The following is a 27,137-nucleotide window of genomic DNA, read 5'->3' as shown; positions in this document are numbered from 1 at the left end:
AGCTTTAGGATGCCATGTCAGCCCTGTCTGTTTGCTCAAGCTTTCACTTGACCTGTTTCTGCAGCAGGGTTACTATAGGGGAGGGTTTTAGTAGAGCCTTTTCTTATGTCAGGTCTCTCGCGCTTTGGTTTTGTACGGTACCCTCATTAAGCATGCTGTTTGGAGGGCAGTACGTAGATCCTAGGATTACATAAGAACGGCCATACTGAGTCAGACCAAAGGTCCATCTAGCCCAGTCTCCTGTCTTCCGACAGTGGCCAGTGCCAGAGACTGACAAAATTTGGTTGGTTAATGGCAGGGTCTTTTAATAAAGATGGAGCCGAGCTGTACTTGTTGGACTGGAGGATTCTTGAGATGGTCTCTTTCAACAGGAAGTTGCCCAGAAGTGATCTCTGGGTATGTGTATTTGTTTCCCCAGTGAAATGCAGTTTCTACATGGCAGTTGTGGCCAGAAAGTGAAGAGAGTACTATGTCCAGCTGAAACGACAAAGGGACTGCAGGCAGGCGAAATAGAATCGCTTGAGTTTGCATTAGGCCAGGGTACCAGGGCTAACATGTTTGTTGGAAAGAAAAATAATGCTCTGAGATCTTTAAGACAAACCATGAATGGCGAGGGTCTGGGCCTTATCTGAAACCAGTATCAGTAACAACAGGCTGGGGTAAGTGTCTAGTCCAGCGTCTGAGGAATGAGTGCCCCCTACTGAATCCCCAGGAGCATTTCCAGTCGGTGTCCTCCTGGGAAGTCTCCTGTCCCAGTACTGGCCCAGCTTAGCTTGAGAGATCTGTCAAGACCACAGCCCGAGGTGGTGTGACTGCAGACTTCTAAAGAGACAGCCGTCTCTAGCCTCCCAGGGCATCCAGAGGAGGCTATATAGCAGGCTTGAGGAGATGTTTTAGGGATCTGTGACAATTCAGATTAACTTTTCTCCTGGTCAAGTTACAAACATTAACAGAGAAGGTGATAACACAGCTGTTTTCCTGCCCTTTTCCCTCTCCCTTATAGTTTGTGATTCTTCAGACATGGAATTTGCCACAGAATCCACCTCCAGCCACAGTGTCTGCTCTAGAATCAGAGCTTTAATTAAACAAAAGATAGTTCTAGCCCTCATGGTGTGAAGATAACCAGAAAAGCATGACCCGAATTGAACTGAGGCAGGGAAATCTGCAGGCAGCTTGGAACAAGGCTCTGAGAGCTGTGAAGTGCCCAGTTCATTTCAATTCGTTGTTGACTCTGACGTGCTGAAAGATGGTAACTGTTAAATATTGCCAGTGTTTGCTGTTTGACTGCTGATCCTTTTAGCAGAAACACCCAGCTGATGTGTTTCTCCCATCATACTATACTGCGTCCCAAGGCTTTCCAGGTGGGCGAAGTCCCAGCTATCCCTACTCAACTGCTACAACCTTCTGCTTCCCCTTGGCAGCTTCTGTGACGGAGTTATGTGGTGTTGATGCAAAATGCAGCAGCACACTGAGAAATGGCAAAAGTGGGGCCAGGATAGAGTAAAAGGGATTCCCTGGGGAGCTCAATAACGCAGGAGTTGAGTGCCTCCTCCGCTTTCCTAAAGAATGCAATAAAACCTGCACTTTCGTGTTTCAAAGGGAGCTACCCCCCAGTTTCCAGCCTCGGGTGCCACAGAATCATAGGATATCGGGGTTGGAAGGGACCTCAGGAGGTCATCTAGTCCAACCCCCTGCTCAAAGCAGGACCAATCCCCAACTAAATTATCCCAGCCAGGGCTTTGTCAAGCCTGACCTTAAAAACCTCAAAGGAACCAGATTCCACCACCTCCCTAGGTAACGCATTCCAGTGCTTCACCACCCTCCTAGTGAAAAAGTTTTTCCTAATATCCAACCTAAACCTCCCCCACTGCAACTTGAGACCATTACTCCTTGTTCTGTCATCAGCTACCACTGAGAATAGTCTAGATCCATCCTCTTTGGAACCCCCTTTCAGGTAGTTGAAAGCAGCTATCAAATCCCCCCTCATTCTTCTCTTCTGCAGACTAAACAATCCCAGTTCCCTCAGCCTCTCCTCATAAGTCATGTGTTCCAGACCCCTAATCATTTTTATTGCCCTCCGCTGGATTCTTTCCAATTTTTCCACATCCTTCTTGTAGTGTGGGGCCCAAACTGGACACAGTACACCAGATGAGGCCTCACCAATGTCGAATCGAGAGGAACGATCACGTCCCTCGATCTGCTGGCAATGCCCCTACTTATACATCCCAAAATGTCATTGGCCTTCTTGGCAACAAGGGCACACTGTTGACTCATATCCAGCTTCTCGTCCACTGTAACCCCTAGGTCCTTTTCTGCCGAACTGCTGCCTAGCCATTCGGTCCCTAGTCTGTAGCGGTGCATGGGATTCTTGTCCTTGTTGAAGCTCATCAGATTTCTTTTGGCCCAATCCTCTAATTTGTCTAGGTCCCTCTGTATCCTATACCTACCCTCCAGCGTATCTACCGCTCCTCCCAGTTTAGTGTCCTCTGCAAACTTGCTGAGGGTGCAATCCACACCATCCTCCAGATCATTTATGAAGATATTGAACAAAACTGGCCCCAGGACCGACCCTTGGGGCACTCCACTTGATACCGGCTGCCAACTAGACATGGAGCCATTGATCACTACCCGTTGAGCCCGACAATCTAGCCAACTTTCTGTCCACGTTATAGTCCATTCATCCAGCCCATACTTCTTTAACTTGCTGACAAGAATACTGTGGAAGACCGTGTCAAAAGCTTTGCTAAAGTCAAGGAATCAAGGGGGCCTGGCTGCAGAATGGAGGTGCAGCTTGCAGTGGGGGCTGTGGTTCTGCATTGGGGTTGTGGACAAAGTGGGAGGGGAGAACGCACTAGAGGAAATGTGTTATACGATCCCCCCGCCCCTCCCTCTCTCTCTCTCTCTCTCTCTCTCTGGGTAGCTATGTCACAATAGATAGCAGGTTATGGAGAACCCTGCACCCTTCTCCCTCCCCCTTCCCCCCATTTAATACTTGCATCACTTTCTTATGCAACCATTGAGAGGGCATTAGCCAGTGCCTGTGTGATTCCCACACCGTGACCTTCACGCTACAGACATGCCCCTGCGGCTCTCTCAGCTGATCTGGTGTGAGTGCAACGTCCCCCTCCCCTGGCAGAACGCATTGGCCAGTGGGCTGGGGCCCTTTGGATCACCCCACTGCTACTTGGGAGCTCAGTCGCCACACTTGCCCACTCCCATTCGCTGGCAGCTTGAGCGAGAGCAGCCAGCGCCGCCGGCAGCCCGGGGAGAGGGTTGTGGCTTTGCTCTTGTTTGGAAAAGGAGCCAGTGCAGCTTCATCTTGCCATGTTTGTTTAATGGATCAGTTCGGGTGAGAAAGCAGAGCTGCCGTCGGTGCCAGACTCGTCGGTTCCCTAAACGCAGCGTTTGACCTTGCAGGGGAGAGGATGACGACAGGAGAAAGCTGCTCTGCCCTCAGTTACACGTGTGTGGCTCCTGCTGAAGCCAGTGGCAGCTGCTTGCGGGTAACCGAGGGCAGCCTTTGGTCCTTAGGGCTCAACACAGGCAGCAGCAAAGGCAGCCACCTGGATTGCTTTGCCTCCAGCCCCATCACTTAGCCATCCTGCCTGCTGCTGCTTCGCCATGGAGAAGAGTTTCCGTCTTGGCTCCCTCTCCTGCCCACCCCTTTCTGTGCCACACAAGCCCAGTGCTCGTAGTGCAGTGGTCACCTTTGGGGCACGGATTTCGGCGCCCCCACGGGAGAGGTCGATGTCTGTGAATGACTCTGGCTGGTGGTGGCAGAGAGGTAGCTGGAACCTGCCATGCTCAGCAAATCCTGGGTACTGGCCCTATGCTTGGAGCAGCTGTTTGCTTCCCCTGAACAGAGCCAGCGCAGCTGCTGTGAGCAGCCCAGAGAATAGTGGCAGTAGGAGGGAGGGGTGACGGGAGCCCCAGCAGGGGCCAGGGAAAGTCTTGTTGTTTTGGAAAAACGAACTCATTGTCCTCCTTCAAGCCAGGCCTCAGAACTCTCCTCTGCCGGGATGCGACTTGAGAGTGGATAGGCTGCAGTTGTGTAGCAACACTCACAGTCATCAGTCTTGTCTCACTGGTTCCTTGCGCTGCCCCATCTGATCCCAGCCCACGGTGGTAGCTGTTTAGGTACCCTGACGCGGAGGGGAAGAGGGAAATCTTCCCAGAGGCTGATGTCTCTCCTCACTAGACAGGCAGATTGTAATTGCTCACGCTGGAGCTGGGTCAGGGCACTGGAGTTTCATGATGTTATTGGCCTTTAGAAAGGCTGCAAGGGGGACTAATGGGCTCATGGGCCATGGAGCTTTTCAATCTAGGTGACTAGTTCCACACCTGGCCAGTGACCAAAGGCCAGCACTCACTGTGGGAAAGGAGTGGGGAGCTCTGGGTGTCCATGTCACTGCAAACCTATCCCCCCAGCGGGCTAGCTGACAGGCTAAGGAGGCCCAGGTATGACATGACCCCTCCAGTGCAGGGGCAGGGCAGAGCAAATCGGGGCAGCGCAGGCTCCAGCTGGTCTGTGATCAGAGGGCTTCAGTCTCCAGGGCCATGGGAGTCAGCAGCACTCGCTGATCACCGCAGCCTGACCTCAGACAGGCAGAAGGGATTTCGTTTCAGCGGCGGGAAGGTCGGTGTTAGGAAACCCCACTGCTGGGCCTTCAGTGCCCGTCCAGCTGGCACTCCCCTCCTTTGACCCTCCCTACTGTACGAAAGGCCAGGCAGCTGTCCTCTTCCGTCGGCCTCCATCTGCATTGCAGTGTCCTGCACAGACAAGGCTTCCCCCTGCGCTCTCAGCACAGGCTCGCTCCAGGCATCAGGCATCCTTTGGGGGAGTTCCCCCCCAGTGTCTACGATTGTAGCAGAGCTGAGTCTTTGTAGTAGCAGCTGTATGGTGAGGAACCCGCTACCCATGGGCGCCTGCCCCTTCTCCATCCTCCCTCCCCTCCCCCCCCCCCCCCCCCCCCCCCCATATATATATCCCCTGACTCTCTCTGCAGTGGTTTGGTTTGGGTAGTGTAAGGATTCCCTGGGGTTCATCAGTGGGGTTTGTGTTGGCGCCTGGCTCTGACTCCTCCCCAACTTGCTAATTTTCGTTTACTGGCTGTTTATGGTTAGCTTTTGCCGCAGTGCTCAAAGCTTGGACCCTGGCCGAGGGCCCCCTGTGCTAGCGCTGTACAGACACCCAGAAGGGCACTGTCCCTGCCCTGGCAAGCTTAAATCTAACGTAAGGATGGCACGTGATGGCCAGTCTGTAGTAACACAGTCAGCATTGCCGAAATGTTACCACTTGTCTGAACCAGACACTGCACAACCTCTCGTCTGGTCCCAGAATAGCATGGTGCGAGAGAGCCCCTTACTGCAGCTTGCTGGAGTAACAAATGAGAACTTGGAACCAGCCTTGCCCCGGACTAAGCTGAAGGGCGCCTGGCTGCTCCCTTGGTTCTCACGCTTGGCTTTGTTTTCCTAGGGAGATTTTTCCGTACCTGGTGGTGGTGATTGGCCTGGAGAATGTGCTGGTTCTCACCAAATCGGTCGTCTCCACGCCCGTTGACCTGGAAGTAAAACTGAGGATTGCACAAGGTACCCATCCGGCTCGGCAAGGGGGAAATTCCCATTCGCTCCAGCCCCAAAGGGGAGTGATTGTAATTCTTGGCCTGCGAGAGGGCGTGAAACAGCCCTGGACTGAGATGCTGTTATGTGGGAGCTGTGTGTTCTGCACTCTGGGTTTAATGTCCATTTCAGCTTGTTGCTTGTCAAGCCCAGGAGTTCCTGTAAGACCATCAAGGGGTCCCCTAGTCACTGGGAGCCTGGAACACAGCCGTGGTTCCTCCATGCTATGTAACCTGCTGTGAAATAATCACTGGCACAGGGATGGCTGCAACATCCCCTAGTGTGGACCTTTGGTGCCATGTCCTCTCAGAGCACAAATGGTCAAAGTGCTGCCTACAGGCTGCCATGCAGCGCCATGGGGGACAGGTTCATGTCTTTACTATGGTGCTACGCCCCCTGGGGGTGACATAGCTCAGCATGCAGTCCACTCAGGCTGCTTAGCTCAAGGTGGAGCATTGCATCCTGAGATAGTCCAAGAGTCTGTGCTGGCTGCTCCATACATGTTCAGGTTGGCTGTTGGGCTCCTGGCAGGCAGTCAGAATGACTCACGGTTGAGCATGTTACCAGCCGAAAACCATGTGAAGAATTTAGCATGATCCCTTGCACGTTATTCAAAGTGTGCTCCCTTTATAGAGGATGGACAAAAACAAGGGGCTCGCCCATATTTTGGTGGATTGGCTGTGACCCAGAGTTCCCTAGACTACAAGGGTTGGTCTCTCTGCGTAGCTGAGTAAAGGAAATTAATTTTTTCTAATCTCAGAAACTTCCTGTCTCCAGTAATAATAATAAGGCTTTGCTACCTTCTGTCAGGATCTCAGAGTATTATCCCCCTTTTACAGGTAGGGAATCTGAGGGACAGAGCCTTTTCTAAGGTCACTCGCAGAGGCAGACTAGAACCCAGGAGTCCTGAGCACCAGTCCGCTGTTCTAATCACTAGCATGTTTTGTTTTCTAGGCTTGAGCAATGAGAGCTGGTCTATTATGAAGAACATGGCCACAGAGCTTGGGATCATCCTGATTGGTTATTTCACGCTCGTCCCGGCCATCCAGGTGTGTGTGGTTGATCAATATGAACGGTTAAGGATTTTGTGGAGAAGAGGTGTGTAACCTCAGCTACAAGCACAATGGCAGTAGCTGATTTTCAGTAACAAGCTTGGCACCTCCCAGAGGATCTCAAGGGGCTTTATGCATTCTATACACAAGGATACATGTCACTCCCCATTGAAATGCAGCCACCTCTGGGGTTAAACCCAACAGCAGTTTTACACTGTACAGCTGCACCACGCCACACTTTAGGACAGGAAGTGAAGAGTCCTGTCTCCGTTTGCAACTACAGAAGAATGTATAGTGTTTTGCCCTTCTCCAGTGCCTTCTCAAAGCACTTTACAAACATCAAATTTCACAGTGCCGCTTTGGGGTGTGTAACATCCTCATTTAACTGTTGGGGAAACTGAGGCAGGGAGTGGTGAAGTGACATGCCTGATGTTGTACAACAATGTAGTGACAGCACTAGGTATAGAACGCAGGTCCCCAGTTGTTTGTTCTAACCCCTAGGTAATGCTGCCTCCCTTTTGAGGAGGCAGAATTGTATTACCAGAGTGAAGCAGTAAGACTCTTCCGTTGGCTATTGAAATCCATATTGAACCCGTGCCGCAGTGCGATGTTGGGGGGGCTCTGCACTGGTGGATGGAGCTGTCTTTCAGATTAGATGTAAAACAAAGATCTAGAGCAGTAGTTCTCAGACTATGAGGTGGGCCTCACAAGGGAGGCACAGGAATGTGTCAAGGGAGGCACGAGCTGTGTGGTTCTGTTTTTTTATTTAAGAGCTCTGGCTGTCAGCCCTGGATGGCTGGGACTCATGCAGAAGACCGTGCCCACCCAGGAGGCAGGGATAAAGGGAACAGCCGGAGTCCTGGCACCCAGGCTCAGGCTCTTCTCCCCCTACCCCATCTCTCACCAGGAGGCAACCCAGGCTCGGGCGGTCCTTCCCCACCCCAGTCCCTCACTGGGGAGGCGGCCTGGGCTCAAGCTCTCTTCCCCTCCCCCCCGCCCCCAGTCCCTCACTGGGAGGCAGCCTGGGCATGGGCTCTCCTTCCCCTGCCCTCAATCCCTCCCCAGGAGGCAGCTGTCAGCCCCGGGGTGGCAGCGGTGTGGAAGTAAGGGTGGCAGTGGGGCGCTAAGTCTGCTGAGAAGAGAGAGATTGACAAATATCACTTTTCACATTGCCACCCTCACTTCTGTACTGCTGCTGGTGCAGTGCTGCTCTCCGCTCTGCCGTCAGAGCTGGGTGCCTGGCCAGCAGCCACTGCTCTCTGCTCTGCCGTCAGAGCTGGGTGCCTGGCCAGCAGCCGCTGCTCTCTGCTCTGCCGTCAGAGCTGGGTGCCTGGCCAGCAGCCGCTGCTCTCTGCTCTGCCGTCAGAGCTGGGTAGTGGTATATGTACTTGTTTGGGGGTGGGGAGCCGTAAATGACTGCAGACACAAAAAAGGGGGACCTGATGAAATAAGTTTGAGAACCACTGGTGTGAGCATTCATGGTCATTTAAGTCCCCGAATCACTTTTTTTCAAGAGGTAGAGGGTCTTGCAGGGTCCTGGCCATGCTCCAGCCCTGTCATGCAAGCCCAGACCAAGTCTTCTCGAAGAGAGCTGACCACAGCACAGCATATGCAGTGAGAACCTGGTCCCTCATGATCACGGTATGAAAACATCACATGACTATGATTAAGTGATGGAAACAGAACCCAGAGGGACGATTGGAGTTCCATTTATCCTGCCTTTGTTTCTCTGGTGTTCTTGTTATTATTGAATGCGGAGTTTGCCAAACCAATTTGTGGCAGCTTCATCAGTGAAATGCAGAGCCCTCTGACCACCATCCAGTCTGGGCAGAGGGCGGTCATCAGGGATGTGTGGCGCTATCTGTCTTTGGCCCCAGCCGCACGTGGGATCTTCTCATTGGCCCAGCTGTGAAGGCTGGTTGCACATTGACCCTGGCCCATATGAAATCTGAAGGGCTTATGAGTGGCATGGCAAAGCAAAGCTGGGTGCACGCATAGTGGGGTTAGTTATGAGACTGGTTTCTGACATCAGCTACAGACCATTCTTCACTCCATATTGACATTGCAGAGAAATATGGGCGCACAACAGGCACCAACCACGTTCTTGGGTGGTTGAAGAGGTCTGTGTGTCGTGGTAGGCTCAGGTTTGCCTGGATCTTCTCAACCATTCTGACTGCAGCTTCCTCCCAACGGACGTGTGGAGGAATGATGTGGCTTAACACGGGGAGCACGGTGCTGGTGTCAGTCGAATCATCCTAGTGACAATGCACATGATTGAGTGCAGCTGTGTGTCTACTAACTTGACATGAGACGGATGGAGCCAGACCAGAGCACAGTATTCTGCTGCAGAGTAACAGAGGGCTAGACTGGATGAGCGTGGAGTTTGAGCATTTGCTCTCCATGAAGTCCCAGCCAATTTGCTTAGAACATTATGTGACCTCTCTGTAGCTGCAGTTTTCCTCAGGTGGTTAAAACGTGAGAGATCTCTCTAGGGTTACTCTAGGTAGCGTGGGTGAGATTCATAGTTCAAGTAATGACCATTGAGAAAGATACTCAGTTCTTGAGGGCTCTGGCGTTGTGAAGATTTGGAACACACTTGAAACTGTCATGGTCACAAATAGTTGTAAATGCCACTGATTACAGTATTCAGCCATCTTAGTCAAGTCAGTGTTGTGGGTGCTTTCGAGTACTGGGAATGACTATCCTTGGATGCCTGAGCAAATGTCATCTGTGTCTGTGAACTTGCAGAACTGGTCAAGAAGGTCATTTTTGTACAGATTGAAAAGTGTCAGTGCCAGCACAGAGCCTTGGGATAGACCAGTGGTTTGTCTTTTTCACGTGCTAACGCCCTCTCCCATGTGTACTCAGAAATGTTTGTTGTGGAGGAGGAGGTCAAAGACATTGACTATCCATGCTGGGAGTGCTCTCAACAGTTTGACTAGGAGCCCCGTGTGCCAGACCATATCATATATGCTGCTGTCACGTCCAGAAATATGGCTCCTGTCTTCAGGTTCTTCTAAAAACTGTCTTTGATTAATGTTGTCAAAGCTAGCACTTGATGACAGGTGCTTCGACCTCTCTGAAAGCCTGCTTGCTCGATGCTGAGTATTGACTCCACTTCTGGGGAGATGCACTGGAGAACGAGATGCCCCCGCACTTTGAAAGGCACAGACCAACAGGGATATCATAGAGAATCAGGGTTCGAAGGGACCTCAGGAGGTCATCTTGTCCAACCTCCTGCTCAGAGCAGGGCAATCCTCAATTTTTGCCCCAGATCCCTAAATGGCCCCCTCGAGGATTGAACTCACAACCCTGGGTTTCACTGAGCTATCCCTCCCCCGATGTTGGATAGCTTGCAACATTATGTGGCTCTTTCCCCGGTTGCAGTAGAGCAAATGGTGTTTGACATTGGCCAGGTCTTCTGAAGTCACTCTATGTTGACTACTCGCATGAAGAACTGCGCTAGCCACTGATGAGCACAAGTCCTGAGGTGCTTCAGAAACTCTAGCGATATGTTGTCATAGCCAGCAGCAGTGCCAATCCTAGTATCACTCAGAATTTTGTCTAACGCTGTGGCTGTGAACGGCTCTCTGTGTTGTTGAGTGGCATTCCTCCGATAGAACTGACGCCATTAGTCATGGACTTGTTGTCGGACCTGCTTCTCATCTGGGGCCTTTGATGCATTCAGCAGGTGGCTGTTTGCTTGGTTTGACGTGACAGGTGGTCTGCTTAGGGCTGGTGGTTGCTGAGCTGCAGCAAGACAATGAATCAAATTCCAACATTTCTGGCTTGAGCGAATGACGTCTAGACTCCAAGTCATCTCTTCCCATCATGCCCATCTAGCAGCATCCAGTGACTCACTTAGACTCCCACTCGTCTCATTCTTCTCTCCTCTTACAGAAGGAGAGAAGAGATGAATGGGACGAGTGGGAGATGGGGCATGTCAGTGGGGTTGTGGAAGAATGTACCACTACGCCCCACACCCATGTGTGTCCTTGGCCAGCAGGTTGCCAGCATGGCTTTTGCTTGTGCCAGGTTGGGGCACGAGGTATGTGGTCACACTCATTCTGTGCTTTGTACATGGTTTTGTCTTTCTTGGGGTGCAGACTTGCATGCTCTGGCTTCCCTAGGGAGAGCCCCACTGCAGTGCTGTCTAAAAGTGGCTGCTGCTCTGCGGGAGTCTGGTTTGTGTGTGTCTCCCTTATCTTTGTCTCTGGGAGCGAAGGACACAGCGGAGATAACATGCTGCCCTTGTGTCACAGAGTCCAAGGAGCCCTGGCGATAGGGAGCTGGGCTGCATAAATCTGGCGGGGACCTTTGCTCGTGGTTGCCCAAGGGAGCAGTGCAGTGCTGAAGTCATCTAGGCACTGCATGGTACAGAGAGGAGCAGCAGAGGGAAGGGGAATTCCCACTGCCCAAGGCCTGGGATCAGCTCCAAACATTTGGACAGGCCGCCTCCTCTCAGTCACACCCAGGCAGCCCATCCGAGTTGGGGGAGGAGAATTTGCCCCCCCCAGCTGCTGCTCTCCCCATGCCTAAAGCAGGGAGCCATTTTGCAAGCACTCTGGTACAAGTTACAATGGTGGGAGCCTCTTCCCAGGAATTGCAGACGTGCAGGATGCCCATTCTCCGGGGCTGGCAGCCCAATGAAGGCCTTGTGGAGAAACCCCAGGCCCTGAGACATTGTATGCACCTTGGTGCTTTGGGGAGTAGTCCCATGTCCTCCTGCTCCTGCCAGTGCCCTGCCTACCTTGCTCATGTGAAACATCTGATGGTCACAGTCTGAGGGCCCAGTCTTGCTCTCACTGAAATCCATGAGAGCTTTGCTGCGGACGGAACAGGATCAGGGTCTGCCTGGTTCGTAGCCTTTCACTACTGGCATTCCCAGGATCAGGTGTGTCTTGGCTCCCAAGTGCCATGTGGAATTCTGTACAGAGCAGAGCTGGCCCAGCCTTTGTGGAGTCCCTGGTTGTGGCGGGCTTTTGTTCCCTTCTGGACCCATGGCTAGAGGGTGGATTTGGCCTTGTGCTCCTGTGTCCCGCCCCTCCCAAAATCTCCAGCCCAGCTGCTGGGGAATGAGCAGAAGGAAATATCTAGCCAGGAGATGCCTTTCCTTGTGGCTTTGTTGTCCGAAGGGACAGCTGATACAGTGATGAATTACGCCCCCCCATATGGCCTACTAGGCCTGTAAATTGCCAATTCCACCTGTGGCTCCAAGCAGTTGTTTGTGTTGCTTGGGTTTGAGAACAGCCCTGGCAGGCTGGGGAAGCCTCTCGGTTAGATTGGAAGGCCTGGAGGAGCCAGTCTCTCCCTGTTACCACTAGGTGCTTTCCGTCCCAATGTGCCTGGATTGAGGCAGTGCGTGACCAGCACTGCATGTGAGGCGGGGAGGCCAATCAGGCCGAGGACCCATAACAAGTGGCTCTTGGTGACCCCCATTTGAGTGGCTGCAGCCTGACTGGCTTCACAATGGGTGAAATTGCAGTTCCCAGGGGCTGCGGCCAGCAGGCTCTACAAGGGATTTCTGCTGCGTCTCCAGGGGCTTTTATCTATAACTCATGCTCCTGCCTTGTCCCCTGGCCCTTGTCAGTGGTAGAAAACGCTGACAGGAGTCTGGTTCTCAGATGGTAGAAGAGTCACCCTCCGAAATGCCTTCCTATGGGGAGAAAGTTTGGTTTGGAGCCCTTTGCGGGACACTTGGTGCTGGGTTTGGGGTGACTGATTACATTTGTTTTGTTGTGGTTTAGGGCTCAGTTCATTTCCCGTTCATCAGAAAGGTTGGAATTTTTGTGTAATCCTTGTGCCTGCAGTGACACCTGCTGGTGAGAGCTGAGCATTGCATGGGGTCTGAGAAACCAGCTTCATCACTATCCTGCCAGGTTCATAGTGGTTAGAAATTGAAAAGACCTGTTAGCTCATGGAAGCCATCCACCTCCATGGAAAGGGTTTGGGGGCTGCAAATTGTCTGTTTGGTGGACAGTGTGAAATGAATGTTGGAGGTCTAAGGCCAGGTCACATCACAAAACCACCAGCACTGCTGGCATAAGCTGGCCTGGTTGTAGAAGTAGTTGACTAGCCTTAGAGACTGAACTCCCTGCATCCCTGTAGGACACCGATCCTCAGACTGAGGCTCGGGAGCGGCAAGCAGCTCTTTAATGTGTCTCCTGCAGCTCTTTGCAGCGTGTGATATTAAATCATGGTGTGACTGAATACAGAGCGCTAGAGTAAAATGAGACAATGAGTCACACTCCGGTGGCTGTTTTGGGGAACGGTGATTGCTAATTTGGCTCCTGAAGCACTGAGGTCTGAGTATCACTGCTCTAGGAGGCCCCTTCAGGTCAGGGGTGAGGCTAATTGATGGAGTGGTGCCAAGAAAGCTGCCACTGCTGCTGACTGGGGGGCAGTGTGATCTAGTGGTTAGTTCACGTGACTGGGAATCGAGGGTCATGAGTTTAGGTCCCAGCTCTGCCACTGCCTTGCTCTGTGGACTCAAATAATTTTGCCTCAGTTTACCCAAAGTACTTTGAGACTTTTGGATGATCAGTGCAAGGAATGTTAGGCCTCTCCCATGACTGCACAGTCTCCAGAGTTATCAGCTGGGCACCTTCCGCCAGAACGAACATCACACACACCAAGGTAACCAGAGTACTGATAACAGGGATTGCCAGCAGAATACACTCATGGCTGTGCCATAGACAGGCCTTTGCTGTGCTGCTTACTCTGGGGTTAGAAGACTTGCCGTGAGCTCAGAGAGCCCTCTGCTGACCCATGGACGTGTTGTGTCCTGCAGGAGTTTTGCCTCTTTGCTGTGGTTGGCCTAGTGTCCGACTTCTTCCTACAGATGTTTTTCTTCACCACCGTGTTGTCCATTGACATTCGCCGGATGGAGGTAGGTGACGGGCACGGGAGGCAGGTTTTCACGCTTAACCTTTCTGCGGCTGTGCCAGGCAGCGAGACCAGGACAGCTTATTCCTGTGCTTTTCATTGTGTGACTGAGCGTGAGCAGGGTGGTTTGGATGGACAGGAGTGCATGCCAGGCATCCGGATGTGGGGGTGAGTGGATAGGGCAGGGGAACAGCAGCAAGGGCGGTTGGGTGTGAAAGTAAGCAGCTCCAATCACATGAGTATAGCGAGACCAAGGACAGGCGTGGTCGTGGGTGTATCTGTGAGACTGTGCGCTCAGATGTAGGCATGCACCTGTGGACCGCACAGCTGTGCGTGAGAACAGCCGGTGCCTGGGCTCGGATGTGTGTGCAGCTAATTGTGTGTTAGTTTCTCTCGAGGAAGGGCCTAGTCTCTGCGGCTCTACTCCATGTGCTCTCCTGTTGGCAGCTCGCTGACCTGAACAAACGGCTGCCGGCAGAAGCCTGCATGCCCCCGGCAAAGCCAGTGAGCCGCTCCCAGAGGTACGAGCGCCAGCCAGCCATGCAGCCAGCCACCCCTCACACCATCACCCTGCAGCCGTCGTCCTTCAGGAATCTGCGCCTGCCCAAGAGGCTGCGGGTCATCTACTTTTTTGCCAGGACCCGGCTGGCCCAGCGGCTCATCATGGTACACCCTGTGCTGTTTGTTGTCTGATTCACTTCCCCTCTGGCCGTGCACGCCCTGCCCTGGCTGTACATCCACGGAACAGACACCCAAAAGATGCTCATGCCTCCTCGTTTCTCGGCAGTCCTTTTACTCCCCTGAGAGGGGTGGCTGCTGTCAGAGAATTGATTTTCCAGGAAAATGTTCTACCTGCACATGTCTGCTCTAGGGCTCTGCTTAATGGAGTGACCAGCTGCCGTGTGGTCTCTTGTTTGTCTAAATAGCACATGGATAGTGATCGACAATTCCCACTTACCCTGCAACCTGAGGGGTGCTCTGCAGAGGTGGCTCTTCAGGCATGGTTGGGCGAGGGGAGGGCGGAAACCCTGGCAGACCAGCCAAGGAGAGTTCAGGTCCTGGGGGCAGCGTGGAAGCTGGCACAGCAGCATTTTACTACGTTAGCAGTTAAAGCATTTTCTGCAGCACGTCATGGGGGCCCTGTCGTCAGCTCAGAGCCGGTTTCCCAGGGTGCACTTGTGCATGTATGGGTGGTGGGGTGTCAGGTGGAGCACAAGTGTCTGGTTTTTGTGGGTGGTTTGCAGATCTTTGCAGTTCCTCTTTGAAGGGTGAGTCTCTGCCCAGGCCTATGGGCCTCAGTCCCTGGAAGCAGGGCTGTATCTCAGGGCGGGGTGTACCCTTTGCGGGATGTGGCTGAAGTTTGGCCACACCGATGCCCTGGTGTCTGCACAGTTATGGTGGTGGGGGGAGGGTGCCGTGTACTAAACAGCCTTGTCTCTTCACTTGTACGGTGCAGGCTGGAACGGTGATTTGGATTGGAATCCTGGTGTACACGGATCCAGCTGGCCTCCGCACCTACCTCACGTCGCAGGTCGCAGAGCAGAGCCCGCTGGGAGAAGCGGGACTGCCTCCCATGCCAGTTCCTGGAGGGGTCCTTCCGGCTGGGGATGCCAAGCTCGCCCTCTCGGTCTTCCCCTCGGAGCCCGTGCAGCTGTCAGAGAACCAGACGCAGCAGCAGCGCGAGCAGAAGGAAGGGCTAGAGTCCCGGAATGGGCTGGAGGCAAATCAGCAGCCGTGGGCGCAGGGACCGGAGAGCCAAGGCAGTGGGCAGCCGGAGCCTGGCACCAAGGCGGAGGTGACATGGGGAGTGGAGGATGAGGAGATCTGGAGGAAGCTCTCCTTCCGACACTGGCCATCCCTCTTCAGTTACTACAACATCACCCTGGCCAAAAGGCAAGTGGGTCGCAGACCAGGTGCCCAGAGCCCTTGGAGTCCACACAGAATAGAATCACATCAGGTTTGGCTCAGCCGTTCACCCTTGGAGCAGATAAACCGAACTCCACGCAGCTCACTTCGGGTGGGTCTTCTGGGCAGCCCTTTCAAACAGCTGAGTCTGCCTTGCATGGACACTGTACATCACTGAGCACGTGGCATGGGGCTTTGTCTTTGGCCAAAACACGCCCTTTCCTTCCCACTGGTGTTGGGCGTGCTGTGTGCCTGGTGACTTCCCTCCAGCCCAGAGGTGGCTGCTCTGCAGTGGGGCCATATGTACACCTTCGGAGAGCCGCTTGTGGCCATCTGGAATTAAAGGCCAAACTAAGGGTGAATGACAGACATGCTGCAGTGCAGCCAGCTCACTGGGCTCCGTGCAAGGCTCCCGGGGCGAGGTTCTCTGACCTGAGCCATACAGACAGTCACTAGATCATCACATTGGTCCCTTCTGGCCTTAAAATCCCTGAAATCCAGGCAGCCCCCAGTGAGCAGCTCCAGTGCTGGCTGTTTGTCCCCCTCTTCGGGGAGCTCAGGGAGGAAGCTGAGCCCCATTAGACTTTGGAATGCTCTTCTAGGCACGTAGCGAAGCCCCGGGGGTTGGGATAGCTAAATCTGGCCTGGACGAAGCCCTAGAGAATACTCGGAGTGGCCCTGCCCTGGCGTGGCCCCATGGGAGGGATGACTTAGATGATCTTTTGGGATTTTGCCATCTCTGCATCCTGCCGTTCCTAAGCCGGTCCCTCGTCTTTCCCCACTCTCCCCAGGTACATCAGCATCCTCCCAGCCATCCCTGTCACCTTGTACCTGAATCCACGAGAAGCCTTAGAAGTGCGCCACCCTCAGGAGGCTGATCGCTACCACTCTTTCTTCCCTTCGAGCCTTGGGAAATTGGAGGCGGTGGATCAGCCTGGCGAGGCCTTGCCCAAACTGCAGGGGCACAGGGACGTCACGCTCTACAAGTAAGAGAGCCGACAGTCCCCCGTGATCCACCCCTTTGGCCCTGCCTCTGTCACTCAGCTTAGTTGCCTGGGGGCTCAGAGTCTCCTTGGGGAGAGACTACGGTCAGGGCCCAAAAAGAGCCCTGCAAAGTCCCTGGTGCTTCCATTCTGCTAGGGCAGTTTTACTTTAATCATGCCCCATATTGTGGTCTTCAGAGGCTGAGGGCTTCCAAGTGGGAGATTCAGTGAGAAGCCTAAGCTGTTAGCCAGTGCGCTGAGCCCCAAGAAAAGTGGGGCTGCTTGTCACGCTGTACTAGACACTGAGGGGCTGACGGTAAAACTCCATGCGTGCGTAAGCGTTCACTGAATGTGCGTGGGATAATCACGTGCAGTTAGCCAGGCACTTTGAAGAGCCAGCTTTGCTTGTTCAGAGCTATGGCTGGAGGGGCAGCTGTCAGAATGATGAAGGCACAAGGTCCAATATGGTGCAGGAGCTCGGGGCAGGAGGGCCAGAACGTGTCTGTCTGGAAATCGGAATTTCCATCCTGCAGGGAATTCTTACACTTCGACGTTTGTTTCCATTCCAAAATGGACAAAAGGTCAGAATAGCAAACAATTTTGTGTAAAGTTTCTGAAAGATTTCCGTTCAGAACTGTTGAAAAGACGTGTTTTTTAATGTTTTCTATTGAAACTTTTCACTCTGAATTTTCCCATTGAAAAATGCTGCCAACACTGACTTTCCCCCCAGGAAAAATGTCAATTTCAGGCAAATCTCCTATTTTGTCTTGGAGAAATTTCAGTCGACCAACTGATACCAGCCATTTGCTTGACGCTTTCAGGCTCGGGGATGTCACTTGATTTAAAACAATTTGATCAATAGAGAAAGATTTTTTTTTTAACCCCCCCCAATTCCGTCTGCCTTTTTAACATTGTAAACAGGTGTTTAAAAGGCCTCCCAGACCGCATGTGCAGCGGCTCCTAAAAGCTGCAGGTGCTTTTCGCCCTCGGCTGCCCCAGCTGACTACCCGCAGGTGGCTGGACTCTCTGAAGTTCTCCTCTTTGTTAAGAAGCTAAATTGGGAGCCCTAAACCGGCTCCTTATGTAAGCACCAGTCCAGGTCAGACCAGCTGTTTCCTCAGAGGCACGCTGAAGCGCTGTGTTGGGAGTATTGTGTGCCAGAGGTGGTGGCGTGGCAGAGCTAACATCCTTCTCTCCCATCAGGGTAGCTGCTCTGGGCCTGGCCTCTGGCATCCTTCTGGTTCTTCTGCTCTTCTGCCTGTATAGAGTGTTCTGCCCCAAAAACTACGGGCAGAACGGGCTCTCGCACAGCCGGAGGAAGAGAGGGGACCTGCCCTGTGACGACTACGGCTATTCCCCACCTGAGACCGAGATCGTCCCCCTGGTCCTCAGGGGTCACCTCATGGTAGGTTGGCCTGGGGCATATGCAGTGTCCAGTGCACCTCACTGCAGGGGGCCCACACAACCCATCTCTTACCCCCTTTGCCACCTTGAAGTTGCAGACATCAGAACTGGTGGGCATGTAATGTAGCACGGAGCCATGTGGCTCAGTGGGGCTAACGGGGGCCAGGGGCACTGTGCAGGCCGCCCATGGGGTGATGGAGCATGATGTGCCCTCATGTCTTTGGCCCACACAGTCTGTGATATGCTCTGGGCCCTCGGCTACTGCTGCTCCACTACTTACTGACACACCTGGCACCCTTCACTAGCCAGGCTGTTCAGCCCCTCTCCCCTGGCAGTAGCTTGCAGAGCGCGTCCTGGTTTGTTCTCAGTAGTATGAGGAGGTGGGTATGTTCCAGATGGGCTTCATAGAAATGTGCTAGATTCCTAGCACGCTGACTTCCATGCTGGGACGGCCCGGCAGGGCTCCTTCCTCCGTACCTTTCCCACAGGAAGACATGCCCCATAGAGCACAGCAGGCCAGCATGTGGCCTGGGTGCCAGATGGGGCCCATGGAGACTACAGCACCCCACTCTACACACAGACTCCAGAGTTTTACCCTGCAGCTGCCTTCATCTTGAGTATGGAGCTGAGACTACAAGTCCCAGCATGCAGTGCTCTGTCTTGAGCCAAGCAGCCAGCCCGCATTGCATGCTGGGGCTTGTTGTCTCCTCAGGCCACACCTCTGCATTGAAAGTGAAGGCAGCTGGCATCTGCCGCAGTCCTTGGGCTCCGAGCCTATTGCTCTGGGGATCCTGAGCCAGCAAATTGTTTCTACCTGAGCTTTATTGGCTAGGGGCTTCTGCCAGGGCAGGGGGAGGGTGCAGGGCACTCCCAGGTATTTTGGGGTTTGCTGGTTCCATGGACTCAGCCTAGGCTGCTCTTCCCCCCTCAGGATATTGAGTGCCTGGCCAGCGACGGGATGCTGCTCGTCAGCTGCTGCCTGGTGGGTCAGATCCGAGTGTGGGATGCTCAGACTGGAGACTGCCTCACTGTCATCCCCAAACAAGGGTACGTTCACTACTGTGTGACTAGCACAAGCACGCCCTGTCCTTATACAATCGCTGCTCGCTAACCTGTGCAAACACCCTGGTCCTTATACAGTCACTGATCACTAACCAATGCAAACACCCCGGTCCTTACACAGTCACTGCTCGCTAACCCGTGCAGACACCCCTGTCCTTACATAGTCACTGCTCACTGACCTGGGCAAATACCCCTGTCCTTATACAATCGCTGCTTGCTAACCCGTGCAAACGACCCTGTCCTTACACAGTCGCCACTCGCTAACCTGTGAAAACACCGCTGTCCTTACACAATCACCGCTCGCTAACCCGTGCAGACACCCCTGTCCTTATACAGTCACTGCTCGCTAACCTGTGCAAATACCCCTGACCTTATACAATCACTGCTCGCTAACCTGTGCAAATACCCCTGACCTTATACAATCACTGCTCGCTAACCCGTGCAGACACCCCTGTCCTTATACAGTCACTGCTCGCTAACCCGTGCAAATACCCCTGTCCTTATACAGTCACTGCTCGCTAACCCGTGCAAATACCCCTGACCTTACACAATCACCGCTCGCTAACCCGTGCAAACGCCCCTGTCCTTACACAGTCACCGCTCGCTAACCTGTGCAAACACCCCTGTCCTTATACAGTAACTGCTCACTAACCCGTGAAAACACACCCTTGTTCTTAAACAATCACTGTTCACTAACCTGTGCAAGCATGCTCTGTCTTTACACAGACACTGATCACTAACCTGTGCAAACACACCCCTCTTCTTACATGGCCACTGCTCACTGACTCGTGCAAACACATCCCTGTCCTTACACAGACATTGATCACTAACCCATGCAAGCACACCCCTGTTTTTACACTCTCACTCCTCACTGACCTGTGCAAACATGCCCTGTCCTTAAATAGTCTCTGCTTGCTAACCCGTGCAAGCACACCCCTGTTCTTACACAATGACTGCTCACTAAACCTTGCAAACATACCCCTGTACTTACAAATCAGTGTTCACTAACCTGTGGAAACACACACCTTATTTACACAATCAGTGCTCACTACCTCATGTAAACATTCCCCCGTCCTTACACGATCACTGCTCACTAACCCACGTAAACGCATGCTGGAAGAAATTAACTCTCATGGTTTTTGGTAGGACACCCCACTGCCCCAGCTGTTAGGAAAGGGGTGATTTTCACCCCTCCACAGAGTCACAGTTCACCTGTTGCCTGTTGTTTCCAGCCTGTACGGAAGGGAGCACTAACCTGCAGCTGCTGCATTTCAGGTTGCGTAGAGACAGCAGCGGCATCTTTGATTACCAGGAGAGCTGGGATCAGAGCCCAGACCTCAAGAACGGGCTGGAAGATCCCTTCGATAACAGCCACCAGCTCAAGAGGATGCTGAGCCCCCCGCAGCCCCCTCTGTTCTGCGACCAGCCAGACCTCACCTCACTCATCGACACCAACTTCTCGGAGCAGGACAAGGTGGTGGAGCCAGAGCCCAGACACCGCACAGTCTGCAGCCGGCACAAGGACACTGGCTACGACTTCGACAGACTGGTAGAGAAGGTCTACGAGGAGCAAAGCGCTTCGAACTGCATGAACTTCGCCGGCTTCCCGACCCCCCATGGGCAGGCTGCTTCCTGTGCTAGGGCAGGCAGCGCCAGGGCCCTGAGCTGCGGGACCGGGGAGGGCGGGTACAGCGCCTGCAGGAAGAGCCTAGGGGACGAGCCTTTGGCCGGATTTGAAAAGTCCTCCCCAGTCTCTGCCTGGGTCGGTGACTTGGAAAGCTCTGTCTGGAGCCTGGACCTGCGGGGCAACCTCATTGTGGCTGGCCGGAGCAATGGGAAGCTGGAGGTAAGAGTGGGGAGCTCGCTGCCCCTGGAATGGGCACTGAGAAAGCCATAGCAGGGTGCACTCCACATTCAGCCGTTGGTGGTCCCAGAGCACTGGTCCTGCCGTGCCGCCCCTGTGAGTGAGAGCACAAGGCAGCTGTACTAGGGTGTTCCTAGAACTCCTGCAGAGCCAGGTAGTAACAGATCTGCAGTCAGGTACGCCACCTGCATGCCCAACTCTTCTGGCGCCAATGCCGGGGCCGCAGCTACGGAGCTCCTGGAGGGACTGCTGTCATCTGCACAGGGCCTAGGACACACACTGGCAGCCGAGGGCAGCAGGGCGGGGCTGGTGACAGACACACTAGACAGCTCATTACATGAGTTTCCATTTCCCATCCATGCTACTGAGCTCAGGCCACTCTGCCACACTGGAGCCGGGAAGGACTGACTGCAGCCGGGGCTCCCCTTAAAGTTAGGTCAAAAAGCTACATCGCTTGGGGTGTGAAAAATCCCCACCGCTGACTGGCAGAGCCGGGCCGCCCTGGCCCCCGTGGAGCCACGGGTCGGTCGTCAGTGCAGCTGCCATCGCTCCGGGAGGTGGTGTTCCCACAGCGACGGAAGAACCCGCTCATCGGCATGCCTGCAACTATGCTGCAGGGTGACGGCAGCTCAGCTGCGCTCCGTAGTTGGGCTGGTGTAGTCTGCATAGCACAGCCGTGCCCTGAACTCACTTCTAAACCTTGTCTCCGGGCCGCCTCACAAGATTGCTTCAAAATCTGGTACAAATCAGTCTCTGCTGCGAACAGGAACAGCAGTGGGGCCGGGCCCCAGGACTGGACTAGCAGGGAGTGCTGCAGGGCAGGACTGAGATGGGTTGGGGGATCCAGCTATTGTGATTTCACGGGCCCAGCTCTCAGGGGGCCTGGCCACAGCCAGCATTATTGTTACTATCATTTTAAATTCCAAACCGCTTAAATTCTCCCTGGCCAGCCGCTCTGCCTCAGCTCCGTGTAACTACGCCTCTCTTCCAGGTGTGGGATGCCATCGAGGGGACCTTACGGTGCAGTAACGAGGAGGGTCAGTCCGGAATCACAGCACTCGTCTTCCTGAACAACAGGTAACGGACTCAGCCTCCGACGCTCCCTCCCCAGGGATCTCACCCGGGAGGAGGCTGGGAAGGCAGGAGCCCAGCTGTCTGCATCCAGGGGAGGTGATGCAGGCAGCTCCAGGTCGTGGTGGACAGAGCTGTGAGCTCCCCTTTCTGGCCTGCACCCCTGAAGCTCTGGCTGAGAGCGGTGGGTTGCCAACAGTCCCTCATTACAAGGGGCGTCCCTTATTTCTTCATCTCCATACAACAAGATCGGGAGCAGCTGAGTGCTGCAAAAAGCAGCAAGAAATACCCCTGGCAAATGCAGCTGAGTCCTGCTTAGTGGTGTTAATAATAGCAGGAGATGGGGTAGGGCGGGGTGCTAAGAAAACACTCCCTTCTTTTTGAAATGCAGTGTTGGCAATCCTAAAGCTCTTGGTACCCATGTGTCCAGTAGCCTCTTCTCCTCCACTTATTTAACCTCTCCACCGGGTGCTGAATGGTTCAGGAGACAGGTATAAAGAGCCTTTCCCTAGGTCCCCAGCTCCCATCCAGCCCAGCCAGGTGCCAGTCGAGCTGTTCCCATCTGTCAGCTGTTCGGTGGCCTGGTCTCAGTCTGGTTTCCAGGGGACAAGTGTCCTCATCACAAAAGCCACCACCCAGGACTATGTCCCCATGCTGGCAGACTGGGTCCTGGAGACTGACTCCCCCGCTGCCCCTCTTCAGGTGGTGGCTGGGTCACATGAGTGCTGGGAGCCAGGGAAATCTGGGTGTTGTCCTTATCTGCAGCTGGAGTCGTCCAGCCTCCAGGGCTGCCACCCCAGCTCCTGTGGGGACAGAGAAGAGGCCTCTCCTCACCTCTGTCTATTTCTCTCTCCCAGGATTGTAGCTGCCAGGCTGAACGGCTCCTTGGATTTCTTCTCTTTAGAAACCCATTCATCCTACAACCACCTGCAGTTCCGAGGTGAGCGAGCGCCTGGGAGGGAAAACGGCCCAGATCTGTAAAAGAATTCAGGTGCCAAACTCCCACTGATTTCAATGGCACTGAGATACCTCAGTACCTTCAAGGATCTGGGTCTGTGGCACTGATCCAACAGACAGAGCACTGGAGCGGGACTCGTGAGACACGAGTTCTGTTCCCAGCTCTGCCATGTGCCTTTGTGGCCCTTCCGACCCTTTGTCTGTCTTGTCCAGTTAGACTGTGAGCTTTTCGGACTAGGGCCTGTCTGTCCCTGGGAGTTTGTTCAGGGGCCCTGATCTCAGCTGGAGCCTGGAGGTGCCACTGCTCTGGGATGACGAGCCAGCCCAGCCCCCTGCCAGTGCACGATAGTTCCCTCCTCTTGGGAGTGGGCTGGTGGGGAGGGGAGCTGTGGGGGGATGGATGGCCTCTGAACCGTAGCCGCTGGGGGCTGGGTACTGCACAGTCCATGCAGAGAGCTGAAGATCTGAACAGGTCGTGGGCACAGCCCTTCCTTCCCGCAGGCAGGTCCCTGTGCTGGACCTGCCTGCTGGGTAATCCCAGGGCATTGGTCTCCAGCAGCAGATTTACTCAGAAGTGGCCACTGATTTGGGGGCCCACATGGAGGTCTCCAGGCCTACCTTTCTGAGGTGCTGAGCACTGCAGCTTCCGATGGACTCCACTGGAGCAATGGGTGCCCGGCTGTGCTGAAAGTCAGACACCAGGCGTCTCAGGTTGGGCCTCCAAAATGGGGGCACCCACCCTCCGTGGCCACTCTTGGGCGTGCTGGCCCATGCGTGGAAGGCCGCAGTGCCCACCACCCCCGCTGTGTGTGTGTTCCCCCAGGAACCCCGAGCAGGAGCAGCATCCCATCCTCCCCCATGTGCAGCAGCAATGACCTCATCATCTGCCAGCTGACCCACACAGTGCCCTGCGCCCATCAGAAGCCAATCACGGCACTGAAGGCTGCGGCCGGGCGGCTGGTGACAGGCAGCCAGGACCATACTCTGAAAGTAAGTGCTCCGTTGCCGTGGGTCTCCCCAGCAGGCCATGGGCTGGCGGGGCAGGTGTGGGTAGGCTGTTAGTATGGGGCGGGGCTGTTAGCACATGAGCGTCTGTCATGGAGGCGATGGGTTGGTAGGCACACGTGTGTGGAGAGGAGTACACGTGTGGGGGCATGTCCTTGTGTGGAGAGGAGTACACATAAGGGTGTGTCAATGTGCGGAGCACAGTACACATGAGGGGGCATGTCCATGTGTGACACAGAGTACACATGGGGGGGGGGCGTGTCCATTTGTGGAGCAGAGTACACATGTACGGGTCGTGTCTGTGCGGAGTGGAGTACACGTGTACGAGGCATATTCATGTGCAGATCGGCGTACACGTGCAGGGGGACGTTTCTGTGTGGAGCGGAGTACACGTGTGCAGGGTGTGTCCATGTGCGGAGGGGAGTACATGTGTATGGGGGCATGTCAGTGGCAGAGTACACACGTACAGGGCGTGTCTGTGTGCGGAGTGGAGTGCAGGTGCACGAGGCGTGTCCAAGTGCCGAGTGGCATACACGTGTATGGGGCATGTCTGTGTGCGGAGCGGAGTACACATGTTAGGGGCATGTCTGCATAGCAGAGTACACGTGTAGGGAGCGTGTCTGAATGGAGTACAAGTGTTATGGGGCATGTCCATGTGCGGAGGGGAGTACATGTGTACAGGGCATGTCCGTGTGTGGAGCCCCTTCCTCACCACCAGGTCCCTTCCCCATCTCCCCCCTCTGTTTCACCGGCAGCGTGGTGTTAACACGCCGGTTTGGCTTACTCCCTTGGTGCACTAGTGTCTTCACGGAGATCGCCCAGCGGAGGGAGCTCCAGGGCCTGGCGGTGATGTCAGCCTGGCGTCCCCCCTCGCCCTCAGTGACCCCCAAGGGCAGAGCGTTCTCCAGGCAGCACCTGGGTGCCAGGGGAGGCCAGAGGCAGAGCCGCAGCTGGCAGCTCTCATGGCCCAGGCCACATTTCTGGATAGACGCAGCAGGAGCCATGACCCAGGGGGTCAGCGAGGTGCTCTGGCCTGCAAACCCCCCTGGACCGGGGCCATGGGCAGAAGGGCAATGCCAGCGTCCACCTGCGGAATCTGGAGGGCAGTGGATTGGACTCATTCTGCCAAGCCAACTTGATCGGTGCACTGCCCGCACACGTACACTCCCTGTACATGTCTCTGAACCACCCACCCCGCCAGAGCAGCAGGGCTCAGGCTGTGTTCTCACTCCCCTGCAGGTGTACCGGCTGGAAGATTCCTGCTGCTTGTTTACACTGCAGGGTCACTCAGGAGCAATCACAGCTGTGTATATAGACCAGGTACGACCCTGAGGCATTGAACGGGGAGACCAGTGCTGTGCGCCTAGCCTGGGGCATGGGCAGGGTTCAGGGCCTCCCCTCAGTGGGCTACATTACGGCAAGCAGCCAGCTGGCGCGCTAGGAGATGAGGGTCGGGTTCACCCTCCCAGCCAGAGCACTGCTTGCTTCAGGCAGGGGATCCCTGTTCCTACAGGTGGCACTTTCTGGGTTGTTTGCCCTTCCCGATGGGAGCTGGCTTGGCCCCGAGTGCCCAGGCTGGCAGGTGTGATGGGGGTGCAGCTCTGAGGGGGTCCTGGGCGGGGGAACAAATCCCCAGCGTAACGCTAACGAAGGCAGCGGCTCTGACATCAGAGAGTCACATCAAGATGAGTTTGGCCCAGTGGTGCCTTTTCTACCCTGCTGCGGGAAGTTCTGCCCCGACGGGAGCTGGCCTTCACCAAAGGGGGCAGACTGTTTAGCTGGGCTTATCTCCCTGGGAGCACACCCAGGACTGCCGAGTGTGGGAATGGGCACAGGCTGGACACCGTGCCAAGCCCTCTGCAGCCCGTCCGGGCCGGAGCTGTCTGCTGGAGGCCTGGCACGGTGACTTGCTGCAAACCTGGCTTTAACAACAGACGGTGTGCTTTGCAACCCCACAGTAACAAACGGGAGCCCCTCTGTCCCCCTCTGCTGGCCCGGTCCTCCTCTGACCTGTAGGCAGTAAGGGGAATGTGCCAGATGCCAGCCTTGCCCCAGCAGTATGCGTTACGGGCCTAGCCACAGAGACCATGGCTCTTCAAAGCCTAGGGGAGGGTGTTGCTCGGAGCACTGGGAGGCGCCTGGATGGGAACCCCGTTGTCCTGGGTAGGACTGCGTGCGAGCCGTGCTGCAGTGCCCCCTGCAGTACCAGGGGACGGACAAAGGGGAGGGCCACCCCAGGGATCACTGCTCAGTCTCTTGGCCCATGTCCTTGCAGACAATGGGGCTAGCGAGCGGGGGCCAGGATGGCGCTATCTGCCTTTGGGATGTGCTGACAGGAAGCAGGGTCAGTCACATGTACGCCCACCGCGGGGATGTCACCTCGCTGACCTGCACCACCTCCTGCGTGATCAGCAGTGGCTTGGATGACGTGATCAGCATCTGGGACCGAAGCTCCGGGATCAAACTCTATTCCATTCAGCAGGCAGGTGCAGGGCCCAGGCCCAGCCGGGAGCTGCAGACGCCCCTGATCCATGGGGACCTTTGTGGGGTGTGTGTCTGCTGGGGGTGGGGTTAGTTCCGTGGTCAGATCGCTGCGGGGGCTTCCTTGTTCCAAGGCAGAGGCTGCGCAAGCTCTGACAGGAGCTGGGAGTATCCAGGCCAGCCGCACCTGCCTAGCCTGGCTCAGGCCCCTCACTGCCCCAGCTCCGACAGCATTTGCCAGCCAGCGGGGTGCGGGAGGTAGGGGCTGAGGAGCCGTGCGGGCAGGGCAGGACCTGCCCCAAGGCGGGGAGTGGAGGTGCATGGAGTCGGCTATGGAGAGCCTGGACCCTGCTGTCCGCAGCAGAATCCCAGGTGCTGAAATGAGTCATGTCCCCTCCCCCGCCCCCCGAGGCAGGGCATTTCCCCCCATTGGGCAGAGGAGAGCTAAGACCAGACTAGGATGAACAGATGGAAATCAGCCTTGTGGAGCTGGACCAAGGGACCTGCTCGAGGCCCCATGGGGAGGCCGGCAGGGCAGAACACTGAGGTCGGGTCTCAGGCCAGTTGCTGAATCCCCGACCAGGCTCCCCCAGCTCCCCCACTGCCCTTCAGCCCTGCCTGCAGCGCCCCCTGCTGCTCCAGCGCTTAGCCTGTAGGACGGGGCAGCTGGGCCCAGCCCTGGGCCTGACAAAGGTGTGTCCGGCAGTGGCAGCCGAGAGGCCATGGGCACGTGGACACTCATCCCTGGAGGTGGCCCCTCCAGCGCAGGGGGATGCACTGATGGGGATGGCTGGGCCTGTCCTGGACCCGTGGCCCCAGGGCTCAATCCAGCACCTTTCTCTCCCTGAG

At 55.1% G+C, this 27,137-nt stretch overlaps 1 protein-coding gene across 18 annotated transcripts in view; it reads left to right on the top strand.

The window, feature by feature from the left end:
• Positions 1-27,137, top strand: part of LOC102932900 (SREBF chaperone) — a 109,680-nt gene that overhangs the window by 79,141 nt on the left and 3,402 nt on the right. For 17 of the 18 annotated variants that reach the window (XM_037891332.2, XM_043541750.1, XM_043541742.1 and 14 more), the window contains 14 exons: positions 5,477-5,589; positions 6,574-6,668; positions 13,462-13,560; positions 14,004-14,222; positions 15,013-15,449; positions 16,253-16,447; positions 17,648-17,849; positions 18,780-18,895; positions 20,186-20,756; positions 21,766-21,851; positions 22,703-22,785; positions 23,626-23,792; positions 25,047-25,127; positions 26,083-26,289. In XM_037891332.2, the coding sequence (XP_037747260.1) occupies positions 5,477-5,589; positions 6,574-6,668; positions 13,462-13,560; positions 14,004-14,222; positions 15,013-15,449; positions 16,253-16,447; positions 17,648-17,849; positions 18,780-18,895; positions 20,186-20,756; positions 21,766-21,851; positions 22,703-22,785; positions 23,626-23,792; positions 25,047-25,127; positions 26,083-26,289 (2,671 nt within the window). The remainder of the gene's footprint in view (positions 1-5,476; positions 5,590-6,573; positions 6,669-13,461; positions 13,561-14,003; positions 14,223-15,012; positions 15,450-16,252; positions 16,448-17,647; positions 17,850-18,779; positions 18,896-20,185; positions 20,757-21,765; positions 21,852-22,702; positions 22,786-23,625; positions 23,793-25,046; positions 25,128-26,082; positions 26,290-27,137) is intronic. The other variant, XM_043541752.1, reaches the window with a different exon arrangement.

The sequence above is a fragment of the Chelonia mydas genome, chromosome 2 (assembly GCF_015237465.2).
Source record: "Chelonia mydas isolate rCheMyd1 chromosome 2, rCheMyd1.pri.v2, whole genome shotgun sequence".
Classification (NCBI taxonomy): domain Eukaryota; kingdom Metazoa; phylum Chordata; order Testudines; family Cheloniidae; genus Chelonia; species Chelonia mydas.
Note: the sequence above shows the minus strand (reverse complement) of the source record. Positions and strands in the feature narration are given on the sequence as shown.